The following is a 13192-nucleotide window of genomic DNA, read 5'->3' on the forward strand; positions in this document are numbered from 1 at the left end:
TTCAGTCATCTATTAAAAAATAGGATAGAAATGAAAATGGTCTGTCTTATTGGTTATGTTTCCTCTTTATAGACATACATTTTAATCATTATGATAGAAAAGGTCTTCTGCATGTTTAAGTACAATTATTTAACTTGATAATGAAGCAATCAGGAAGCAACATTTAGATGGCAAATTATAAAGTTTTACTTTTTAAAAAAATTTATTTTATTAAAAAAAATTTATTTTATTTGACAGAAAAAAAAAGAGGAAGAGAACAATGGGAGAGGGGGAAAGGGAGAGGGAGAGAGAGAGAAGAATCTCAAGCAGACTCCCCGTTGAGCACAGAGCCCAATGTGGGGCTCGATCTTACAACCCTGAGATCATGACCTGAGACAAAAATCAAGAGTTGGACACAAACAACTGAGCCACCAAGGTGCCCCTAAAGTCTTACTTTTTAGAGGCTAAGAAATAATAACATAAAATAAGTAACTTGGAATGCTAATTTCTCTTTAGAAATTGCTTTCAAGCCTTTATCCACATTTTAGCTAAAGTTTCAGTCATATTAGTCAATTAATCACTTTGTATTTACTCAGAAAAAAATGGCCAGTGTATAAAATGCTACTCTGTGGCCCCAACTATAAAATTGCATTGAGATTCTGGATTGCTGATGTGGCAGTGTAAGCAGCTCTGCTTTCCCACTCCTCATTGAAACTGGTGAAAATTATACATATAAGTAAAAATATAAATATAATATAAATCTACCCCCCCTTCCTCAACATTTAAAATCTCTGGAAATAGCCCTAAGAGCAAATGGCAAATGAAGAAACATCTATTTAGGAAAATCTTGCCTCTCTTACTGAATTTTTGTAGAGTTTATGGCATTGGAACCAAGCCTCCTCCCTCCTTCCTCCCAAAGAACCTCTGGTGGTGGAGGGGAAGAGTCTACTCCAGTGAGCTGCAGCCAAGAATGCAGGTCTCCCTGTCCACCTAGCTCCCAGATTGAGGGCTTTCTTCTCTGGAGGAACAGGACTTTAGCATTTCTCATGCAGTCCCCAGCTGCCTGGTCACTGAGGCTAAATCCCTGCTGAGTGCAGCTGAGAAGTGGGGACTCCCTTCTTCTACCTAACTCCTACACGGAACATAGGTTCTCACCTATGTTGAACCCATGAAATACTGAGAATGCTGAGAAGACAGACTCTCCCTGGTTCCTGAGACAGTGGTTCCATGCCAGGAGGATCTCACATACCACCCCCAACTATGCATTTGGCTCCTAGAGCAGGAATGTTTCAGAGAAGCTTGCCATCATCCTGAGCTCAGGAGGGCAGGCTCAAACAGTTCCTACTTACTCTTGTCATTTGCAACCAACTGTGAGGAAGTTTATCTTGAGAACAATGAAGGAAGGTTGTGGTGAAGGCGATAGGAAGATTCATGGATCTAACTGCCTACAATGTCGGTTGACTAGTTTGCAGGAGAGAACCAGGGAAAAAGAGCTAAAAAGGGGTCTTCCTGGGGTCAGAACAAATATCAGAGACCTAAGAAACTACTCCTTAAGAGCAGTCTCAATTTGATTGGATTAGTTTGCAGATTAATTTATACCACTAGGGAAATGGTTTTGTAGGTTTTTTACAAGATTTTATTAATTTATTTGGGATAGAGAGTCCAAGAGCGCATGAGCAGAAGGGAGGGACAGAGGGAGAGGGGGAAGCAGACTCCCCACTGAGCAGAGAGCCCACCAGGGGCTTGATCCCAGGACCCCAAGATCATGACCTGAGCTGAAGGCTGACCCATGTGCCTGGGAAGTTGTTGAAACAGTAGAGTAATCAGTTACCAATTAGTGGAGTTTAACAACTGAGTGTGGCCAAGAAATCCCTACCTATACTGCCACCTTCTTAGGATGACGATGGACATACCCAAATCTATACCTCTCAGAAGAGGAACTTCTCAGCTTCAAGTCTCAGTATGGAGGGAGCAGGGGGGATAGGCTTCACTACAATAAATCTAGTTAGTTATTCACTAAATAAGCAATAACAGTAACAAGCTCTGGGGGTCAGGGGAAGGAACTACCCGTAAGTTGCTTTAATGTATTATCTAAAATGTCAAGTTTCCAACAAAAAACGAGGAGGCATGCAAAGCAACAAGAAAGTACAGCAGTCCCCACTCATCTGCAGTTTTATTTTCCCCAGTCTCAGTTACCCATAGCCAACCACATCCTACAGATGATCCTCCTTTTGAAGTATCAGCAGGTCATTAGTATCCTAAGGCTATGTCACATTACGTGAGCATTCACACCACTTAATCTCATCACATAGGCATTTTATCACCTCACATCATCACAAGAAGGGTGACTGTAGTACAGGAAGATATTTTGAGAGAGAGATCACGTTCACATACTTTTATTGTAGTATACTGTTATAACTGTTCTATGTTATTAGTTATTGTTGTTAATCTTTTACTGTGCTTAATTTATAAATTAAACTTTATCATAGGTATGTATGTATAGAAACAAGACATAGTATATATAGGGTTCAGTACTATCCATGCTTTCAAGCATCCATTGGGGGCCCTGGAATGTATTCTCCATGGATAAGGGGGAATTACTGGATGACCCATTCATAAGGTAAAAAGCAGGGAATAGTAATTGCCTGTGAGAAGGACCAGATGTCAGATTTAACAGAAAATGATTTCAAAGTAGCCATTACGAATATGTTTACAGAACTAATGGAAAGAAAGCGGGATTTAAAAAGTACAGGAAGATAGGATGACAGAGTGCAGCACAGAATATCATAAAAGACACAGCAGTAAAAAAAAAAAAAAAAAAAAAAAAAAAAAGACACAGCAGTAATGAAAAGAACCAAATGGAAACTCTAAAATTAAAAAATACAATAGTTAAAAAACTTACTAAAGAGGCTCAAAAGTACATTTGAACTGGCAGAAGAAATAATTAACTTGAAGATAGAGCTATCGTTCAAAAATGAAGGCAAAATAAAGACTTCCCCAGATAAACAAAAGCTGAGAGAATCTGTTGCTAGCAAACCCAGCAGAGGAAGACTACTAAACAAAGTTCTTCAGGGTGAAAGCAAGGAACCCCAGATGGTAACACGAATCCACAAAAACAGAGTGCTAGTGACAGTAATTAAGTGATTACATAAGATGACACAAATGCATATTTTTTCTCATTGCTTCTGTGAACTGATTTAAAAAGCAAACTGTATAAAATAATATGTATGTAATGTATCGTTGGACTTAAAAGGCATCTATATATAATACATTGCCAATAACTACATAGAGGAGGTGGGCCACAAACGGTAAAGCAACAATTGTTACAATGTATTATTATCAGAGTTGCCTCATTATTATATGTAACACATAGTACAATAATACCACAAAAAAGGAAGACAGAATAGGGCTACCTAGGAGGAACACCTCTATGTACCCTGGAATCAAGCTAGCACAAGTCTGCAGCTGATTCCGAGAAGATAAAGCATCCACTAAACCCATCCTCAAGAAACCATTAAATGAAATAAAAATACATTAAAAAAAAAGAGGAAAAAATACGTTAGAAAACTATTCTCCGTGCAAAACAAAGCAGGAATAGAGGAATAAAAAAGGACATGAGGCATACAAAAGCAGAACTGCATTTCAGGTTCTAAGAGCGGGCTGCTATGAAGCGTATGATGGCAGCACTACTTACTTCTCAAACCACAGAGTGAGATTAGTGGTGTGCCGGATCATTTTTAGAAGATTGGGAGAATTAATTTCTTTGTCTTCTTTTGTCCACACACTTCCAACTAATTCTGATGGCTGTACAGCTCTAAAATCATCAAGACACAATAATTCTACATGATACCTTTGCCTCTAGCACGCTGCTTTATTAAGTAAATGAGGTAAATAAAATCAAACACCCACATAAAACTTCTTTGAACACCAACAGAAAGGTTTATGAAAACAAGGCATAACAAAATCTTACAATTATGGGTATTTTTCTATTTCTATGTGTGTATCTATATACTTATATCATCACTTTATAGTAGCATTCTGCTTTGGGCAACATTGGGATTTTTCATAACATCTTTCCCAGCACTTACAAATACTATTTAATGAATTAGGGTGACAGTGTAATTTGGGATAGTTCTTTTAAATAATGGTATCTGTTATAATAATCAGTTCACTGAGGATATAGTAACCACTGTAATTCATAAATCTTTTTTCTTCCCCTAAAGGAGGCAGGGGAACATACCACAGAAAGCTCCTGCGAAATAAATAAAGTAGATTCTAATACATTAGGTTTTTGGGAAAGTGATGATTTTTGGAGCAGACAGAGATCTATAAATTAAGTTCCTTTTATTCATGTAGTTATTAAAAAATAGTTTGTTATTCTAAATTCTAAATAGTCCCCATTTAAAATGAGAAATACACTGAGACAGTAGTTACATTAATGCAGAAAAACTAAAAGAAGCTATGACTGGCCATAACTTAAGTTCACAACTACAAGGGCAGCAGCTAACTTACTGAATGTAAGTTACTTTGTGCTGGGCAATGTGCTAAGCACTTTATATACTGACTATTTCCAATCTAACAATGGCCCCAGGAATAGGTACTGTCATTAGCCCCATTTTAATCTTGAGGAAGCTCAGGGACACAAGAAGGCTCAAGTTGCCCAAGGATACCAAGCCGGTGATTGGTAAAGCCAGGATCTGCACTTAGCTTTACCAGCGGGAGTGACAACAGACACAACCTGTAAATCCAGGCAGAACAGGAGAGAAAGAAGGGGAGGCTGTCTATCCATCAAGGCTTTACTACTACACACTTCAGGCACTAGCTCATTTATGTCTTTTAACATTCCTATAAGGCAGAAACCAGTATTTCATTAAAAAAAATTAACTCCTTTGAAATGATTTTTCAGCTTGAATGTCAAATTACATACCGATACAGATCTGATTCAAGTAAAGTGAGTTGTCGAGCAATTTCTATTGGGTGTAAGGTGAGCAGGTCAAAAGTCTCTATGTGCCCAGGCCTGCTTATATGCCACTCGACTGTGGGAGGTGAACTCTGAAATGTAATATTATGACCTGGTCCATTGTCTCTTGCAATTTTTTTCCTTTGGATTATTTTAGTGATGGATTCAACCCATTTTTTCATTGCTTTACCTGAAATACATTATATTTTAAATGACATTTAAATACTTTTCACTCAATTATTTTATTCTTTTAAAATATTTTAAAATTAGACAGGTGATACTTAAATATATCTTTGCTATTACAAAGTTCAATGATCAAAATTTAAAAAAAGGAAGTTCCCCTTTACCATTTCCCTGTTCCCTATCCTAATCTCATGCTCCTTCCCATGGCTAACCACCATTAACAGTCTCGTATACATTCTTCCACGTCCTTTCTAAATAAAATTAGAAAGTAACTCATTCATAGAGATTTCTCACCTCCACTCTTCCAAACTTCAGTTCAAAATGTTATTTTATAATCCTCCATAAAAAAGACATGAGATTTATAAGAATAAACTATACACATTCACTGTTAACCTAATTAACATTGCATTTTATACACCAAACAGTGCCAGGGGCTTGATTCCTTCATGTTAGAGTTTCTGATGTGACTCTGTTTTGTACTATGCATGAAAGTACTCTCATTTAACTCTTTATTTTCTGATTCTCATTTAGAGTGCACTATGGAAATTAGAAACAAGTTTGTCTAGGACATTCTTAGACCTACACAATCATAGAATCTTTGAAACTCGAGGGGATATGATGACACACCAGTTCCTAATTGTCTTCTGGTACACAGACCTTCAGATAAGTGGAAAAATAGCATAAATTGAGACTTTTTTTTTAGCCAGTTCAAAAATAATCAGTAAGTTGATTTACTAAATGAAAATACACCAGGTCAACAGGGTGACTATTGAGGAATTTGTGAATCAAAACGTTTGATGAAAATTTTCAACTTTTTCAAGTGCTTATGCTGCCACTATTATAAACAACTTTTAACAACACTGAACAATAATGACATCAGTTGATAGTCACCATAGTGGTACTTTTACATGTAAAACTAGGCACTTAAAAAACAAAACAAAACACCATACCTCTCACTGTTCCAATAAATTCTTCCATTCGCTGCAAAAGATCTGCATCTCTTTCAAAATCATAGAAGTGGTGCTCCACCCAATGCCGACATACATTTAATACTCTATGGCATTAACACAGAAGAATAACTGAATTACATGGGAACTCAGACATAAATGTTTATCATGATGAATTGTGTAAATTAAAAGAGTAATTCTTTCCAAATTAAATAATTTTATCAGTGGCTTACACTTTTGCTTCCCTCATTTTACTTGTTACCTCCTCCTGCTTGGAAAGATCCTTATTTACTTCAATTCTGAAACCAAAGCTCAAGACAGACTTCACTACTTCAGTTATTTCATTACTGCTTACCGCAGTTGTACAGGCTGTATGTATTCTTTTCTAAACCTTTTTAGTTCTGCACTCAAGGGCTGATCTCCATTCTCTATAGCTATGCGATCAGCTTCTGTTGGCTCAGGCTCTGGAATTTCAAACCTAACATAAAACAGAACAAACTAATGAAAATACCAATAATATCAAATTATACAAACTGAAAACTACAAACCTTTTCACTAGTCAGCACAATAAAGAGAGCAATGTGAAAATTAACTACAGACATACATACATTATCAGTGAAAACAAGTAAGGCTTCTATAAAGGTTTAAAGATCTTACTTTAATTTTTAAAAAATAAATTAATATTTGCCAATATTAAAAAAATGAGAAACATAATAAAGAATACATGCAGAGTCTAAAAATAAATGTGATTATAAAGTTATGGGACTGCTGTTCATTTTTGGCTTGTGTAATCACTCTAAATCAGCTAACATAATACTTTTTAAGGGTAATGCTTAAAAAGTTGACTGTTCCTTGGGTGGCTGAAACACTTTTCTTGATTATGGTATTTGTTCACTGATAAGCTCCATTTTCTTCAACATGTGATATATTTGAAAAATTCTGTTTAGAACATCTAAATCATCAAAATTTAAGTTTCCAGAGCCTAAATTATACATTTTTATACAGTTCTTTAACTTGACTAATTCCATAAATTTGAAATTTCCCATACTGGGTTTCCATGTAAAAAAGAATGCTCATTTTTGTATTTCAATGATCAAAACTAAAAGATTATTATAATATAAATGGTCATCTAAGAGATGTTAGTTCTTAAAAAAGTACTCATGAACTATAATTTAAAGCTCATATAATTTATTTCTGAGAAACATGTAGGATCTTTTAGCTCAATCTCTTTAAAAAAAAAAGAATTTAAATATTTTACATTAACAGACCTTTCTATTATAAGACTCAGTAGTTCTTGAGGTTTACAAAAGGATCTGTATGTTGTAAGAAATGTCCGAACAAAATTGGGATCTAAGAAGAAAAAGGAAAATTATCTTATTAAAATCTTTGATTCAGAATGATTAAAGCTATTATCAACATTTTCAAAAGACAATGAACAATTTTAAAATTCCCAAAATGTTCTGACCACATAGAATGCTTTGGACTTTATAACAAATTGCTAGCCTAAGCCCTTACTAAAATCAGTGGCAAAACCAGTTATTAAGATTCTGTATCAACTTAGTTCTTGACCTCTGTACACTCTGAGTGGCTGAACTTACTAAACTCATCAGCCGCAGGAATGCAAAGGGAAGAAAGGCAAAGAGCATGGAAACAAGCTTCCACCTGTTACCTGATCTCAGAACATCTCCAGTTGGTTTCTATCTACCTCATGAAGAGAAAGGCCACAGTGATAACCCATTACTTTTTCTGACATCCAGACTAGTTTATCTAGGATCAGCTACCTAGATTCCTTTAAATCATGTTAAGAGAGCATTCAACTAGAAACTGGATCCTAGAATGCTGTAGATTAAATACAGTTTCTATAAATAAATAAATAAATAAATAAATAAATAAATAAATAAATAAATAAAATAAATACAGTTTCTCAATGATTTTATTTGCTAGAGGTCTTCATTAAAACTGCTAAAAGAAGCTTACAAATACCCATTAGTTATTAAACTACTAAATGTGTGAGAATATGGATTTGGTTCTCTTCACAAGTCAATTCTTTTTATTTCAAATAGTCATGGTAAGAGTTTAATCATAAGAGCAGGCGTCTCCAACTCTTTCCGTGAGAGAACCTACTTTTCATTCACATCTCCATGAAGTAAATCAGGAGGCTGACAGAGCGTAGTAACTTCCCTAGGTCTGGCCTACTCCAGTCTATCCTTGCCAGTTTTCTCCCAGGTTGTGGAGAAAGGCTCCTGCCACCAGCACAAGAGACCTGGGCTGTCATCTTCTGCACAAAGAGGGGGAGAGACATTGTCCCACAATGGGAAAAAAAAAAAAAAATCATTCCCTCCTATGACTCAAATTTCATCAAGGTCCACATTTAGTTATCAGGCTTTAAAAAAAAAGGAGGTGAGAATTCATAAACTTTTCTTACTGGGAGCATCCTTTTCCTGGTTTTAATTATGGACTGGTAAGCTCTAATGTAATGAGAAATTCATTGAGAGTAGCAAGTACCTTTATTTTTGTTAGGCTTCACACTGTGGATCCTTTATGAATACTATCGCTCTTCTATTAGCATAGGATTTACCAAGAATCAGAGTTAATTTGTTTGGAAAATTTCTACTTAGGCTGATTCTTTCTGATTAAGAACCACTGTAAAGTTAGCCTTAACATAAAATAATGATAATATATTAAACTCCCTTTCCCAAAGTAAATGCTTGGTTTTATCACAGAAATCTATTTCTGATCTGTTGGTATATGTGGTCATCAAGATAATGAATTGATTTAAATATCAGACAACTTGAATTTATAAGGTTTTTTTTTAAGTTAAAGAAAATTCACAGAATAAAAACATATTGATTTTAAATGCCCCTCTCCTCCTCTACCTTCCAAGTCTAGAGTGGGGTTACTGATAAAAGTAATTCAAATATATACAATCCTTTAGTAATTTCCTCTCTGTTGGTATCTTATTGTTTGTCTTCAGTTACAGAGTTCCTCAAACGTTAAAGACTAATGTCTCATCCAGAAGAAAAGATTTTAGAACAGAAGGCTGTACAAGATTTTAAAACAGAGATTTATATCGATTTCATCACAATCCTCCCTTTCAAGAATCTACTTCCTGTTCTGCAAATCTATTTGTAAGGTGAGGCCTCTCAAAACATCATATGTCTAGGAATCAAAAGCAGTGGCCACTGCAGAGATGCTGAGCTGTCACTGATGGAGAGAGCTCAGACCCTTAGCAGACAGTGTTCCAAGTCTACTTGGATTCTAGCTGTATTCTAAATTTAAGCTGACCCCTCTATTTTAAAGGAAAAGTTTATTTTGGTCTAAAAACCGAAAACCAATATTCAGATCCATTTCTTCTCAGAGGCCACCTAAGTTAGGCTAAAAAGTTGTGGGATATCAAAGGTACTTTTAAACTGAAAAAGAATAAAAACAAGTTCTAAGTAAATTATTCTTTAAGAAAACTGCCTATTTTTAAAGGCAAACTACTTTTAAATGGTCTTTTCATCTTCAACCAAACCAAAATTTCTGGTCATTTCAGTATCTTAGTAACTGATGACAATGCGGGGAAAGTCCTGACATGCCTCGGTCCCACATCAGGCACAGTTCCTGCTATCTGTTATGTAACGTTCTCCAAGGGCACTCACATAATTACTCCTTATGATTTCTGTGAAGTGAGTGGGGCTGATGTTTTTCCTTTCTGCTTATGAGAGAAGTAGCTAAGACTCATCCAATGTCACACAGTAGAGTGGCAGAAACGCAACCAGACTCTAGATTGTGTGATTCCTAATTTTATGCTTTTTTCCTACTGTATCACATAACCTCTCTGGACTAAAGGATCCCTTCAAGTTTTCACAGCTGTGACATATAAATACAAAGAATAATTCTATGAGTTATGTAATCAATACAGAAACTTAAATAAATGATTAATTCAGAATGTAGCTGTAAACTGCTAATCTGGTTAAAGGCACTACAATGTCACTGAAAAATTAGCAGGCTAATTGTGATTCTGTAATTCTTGTTAAGCCTTCTTCCAGATTTTAGGAAGTAGCAGCTGTACCTTCCTGTACACTGTATTCAGAAGAGGAGTTTCTGAAGCGGGCAGTGAAATAAACACTCCCACAATCATCACTGTTGTACTAGATTCTAAAGTGACTCAAGTTTAAGTTGTTTTTAGCTTGATTAGAAATAAGAGCAGTCTTGCCAAAAAGAAAAAACCAGCAGAAGCTAAAAATAAACCAAGAAAACTTGGCAAAAGTTTAAGTACTTTCAAAAAATATCTTACAGGCTGCATATATTCCCAGGCTTGTATTGATTTAGACTCCATTTTTGGTTGCAAGTGGTGCAAAATTGCTAATGAATGAAAAACTTTTTATATAAAGAGAGGACATAACATCTGTATTTGAAATTTTAAACAATAAAAGGGTACATATTCCAGAAGCTATTTTTATCTCTATTAACTTCCCCTCTTCAGTGATTCTAACATGTACCATGTCCCACTAACCTCTGGAAACCTTTATCTTATGGATGATGTGAAGGACTAAGATAATTTGATATTTTAAAAATACCCATCAATAAGTACAGATTATATAATTTTTGTAAGGAAAAAAGTCCTACCTACTCAGGCAATGATAAAAGCTAAGTCTTATCCTGGTTCTGTTGGTTGTGAGGCAGCAGCTATCTACCTGTATTATAAAATGATGTTTCAGAGACAGATGGAAGGCAAACACATTAAAAATACAAAAGCCAGGCTGCTTTGGTTTCAGAACATAAGCACAAATATTTGTGGAGACCATGAAAATTGGCTAGTTTGAGAGTCTCCTTCTCTCCTTTTCTCACTTGCTTGTGGATGTAAATCCTGCAAACCTCCTTCTCAAACATGATTTCAATATCAACAATGATAAAAACTTCCTTCTGGTTTTTCTTCGTTATTATTTTAGGTACTAGTCTCTTCTACTAGATTCTCAAATCCCTGCACTAAGATTTCTACACCAAGCTCACTAGCTGCTGTTTCCTTCCCTCTATACAACTCTCCATACAAATAGTTGCTCACTCTCCCATCAAATCCTTGATCCACGTTATTTTGAACAGGAGCTGCAGGTTTTTTTTCTGCTGATCTTCTAGCTGCCTTTTCTCCTTCACTTGAAAACTATTCTTTGAAAAATACTTCATTGCACAGTTCTTCAAAATCTTAGCAATTCAAAATATACCTATGTTAATGTTCAGAGGACAGCATGCTAAATTGAAGGTGATAATGCAACTGTTTTTTTTTTTAGGTACCTATTTTGATTGACACTTGACATTTTATTTGGCAAGGTCAATGAAATTTATGAAATATTTGTTACATGGAGTTATTTATGTCAAGAATGCCCCTCCTCCCATCACCATAGTGAACTGCTTTTAATCAGGATGTCTGTTCATGTGATAATTCTCCCTTTAATACAGCCATTTAAAAAGCCACAAGAAACAATAAGCTCCTCAACAAGGGTTTATAAACAATCACTCTTGAATTCCTTAAAAAAGGAAACAGACGCTATGCTGACGCACAAACATTTAAAAAAATTATCAGAGAGTTTAAAAATAGAACAGCACTGCCCTATAGATCAAAAATTGTTCAAAAGATTTTTTTTTTTTTTTAAAGTTAAGACACCCAAACTGAACTTATATAGGCCACAAACTCAAAAGAAATCTAATGCAGGTTTCTGAGGATTTTCTGAGGGCATAAAATAGAAATAAATATTTTAAAGAAAACTATCAACCGGTACAAGTTTTTTCAATACCATTTTCTAGAAAAGAGTTCACCATGTATGGGAAACACCTTTTTCCCACACTTCAATATGAAAAGCTTTTATTTCCATATAATGTCAGTTCTGAATTTTCCCTATCTCGAGGTCATCTCATTTCTCTAAAATAAGATTATCGAGTCAGACACACCATTACCAAACATTTCTTCACTCATGTCGTTTTAAGTCTCAATAATTAATTTTTACTTTATCTCCTATAACTCTGAAACAGAAGTAAAATTCCTACTCTCATCTCTTCTTTACATGCATTGCTTTGTGTTCTCTTAAGGTAGGTAAGAAAAGTCTCTTCATATTCTTATCAGATTCAGAGTGATCTAACAAGATAGTGTCCCCTCTCCAGCATTTGAAATGAATTCCAAAGTTCTGATGTAGTTAGCAGATTACTATATTTACAGAAATACTGGATCTGAGAGACAAGTTATAAATCAGATTCCACATAAGAACCCGTTGGAATCTTTTAAGCAAGTTAAGCATTTTCTAATTTACCTTAATTTAACTTTTTCTCCCAGAAAGCTTTCTTTTATAGGACAAACAACACCAATAGACTGGGTTTTGTTAAAAACTAAAATTATGATGCCCAATACCTAATGGTATATTAAAATCTATGCATTAAAGTGGAAGTTTGTCTATAGTTAGAGATGATTACCTATTTCAATAAGAGAAAAGAATTACTCTGCTTAAATCTTCACAGTAAACCTGTGTTTGCCCATTAATGAACAACCCATTTATATTGCTTGTAATTCAAACTACACATGAAATTCTATTTTTATTATGTGATAAACATAAGAAATATATTTTAATAATGAAAAAATTAGCCTTATATGAGTCACTGTAACATGGTATAAAGTACAGTCTATTAAGAATCAAGAAACCTAAGTTTTAGTCCTCATTCTGCAATTGGTATGATTTCTGGAAAATCATGTAATTTTCAGGGGCCTTGGGTTTTTGTCTGTTGTTTGAGGAATTGGTCATCTTGTCTGACACTGCAAATCTATAGCTGTTTCAAAGTTATTGTTAAAAACACTTGAGGGATCAAGTTGGCTGAAGCCACAGTGAAGTCTGAATCAAGTAAGGTTAAGCCAGTTTTTCTTCTGGTTTTTATGACAATTTCTGACCAACCCATAAGCTAAAAAATGTTTGCAAGTGATGCTTAGTGGATATTAAATTTTCTCATATATTATAGCCAATGTCTTTTATTACAATTCTGTACAATATAATAAAAATGTACAAGTTAAATGTTAGCTTTTATTTCAGCCTAATTTGCACTGTATGTTCCAATAAAAATAGCTACCAACCAAATGAACCCCCCACTCCACCAAAAAAGA

The 13192-nt window shown here is 34.9% G+C and overlaps 1 protein-coding gene across 2 annotated transcripts in view; it reads right to left on the reverse strand.

Moving 5' to 3' along the window:
• The window catches only part of SOS1 (SOS Ras/Rac guanine nucleotide exchange factor 1), a 139666-nt gene that overhangs the window by 21370 nt on the left and 105104 nt on the right, over positions 1-13192 (reverse strand). For both annotated transcript variants that reach the window (XM_038561328.1, XM_038561327.1), the window contains exons 11-15: positions 7338-7419; positions 6425-6547; positions 6073-6176; positions 4907-5129; positions 3674-3793 (exon numbers count right to left, since the gene is read on the reverse strand). In XM_038561328.1, coding sequence (XP_038417256.1) covers positions 3674-3793; positions 4907-5129; positions 6073-6176; positions 6425-6547; positions 7338-7419 — 652 coding nt within the window. The remainder of the gene's footprint in view (positions 1-3673; positions 3794-4906; positions 5130-6072; positions 6177-6424; positions 6548-7337; positions 7420-13192) is intronic.

This window comes from Canis lupus, chromosome 17, assembly GCF_011100685.1.
Source record: "Canis lupus familiaris isolate Mischka breed German Shepherd chromosome 17, alternate assembly UU_Cfam_GSD_1.0, whole genome shotgun sequence".
NCBI lineage: Eukaryota > Metazoa > Chordata > Mammalia > Carnivora > Canidae > Canis > Canis lupus.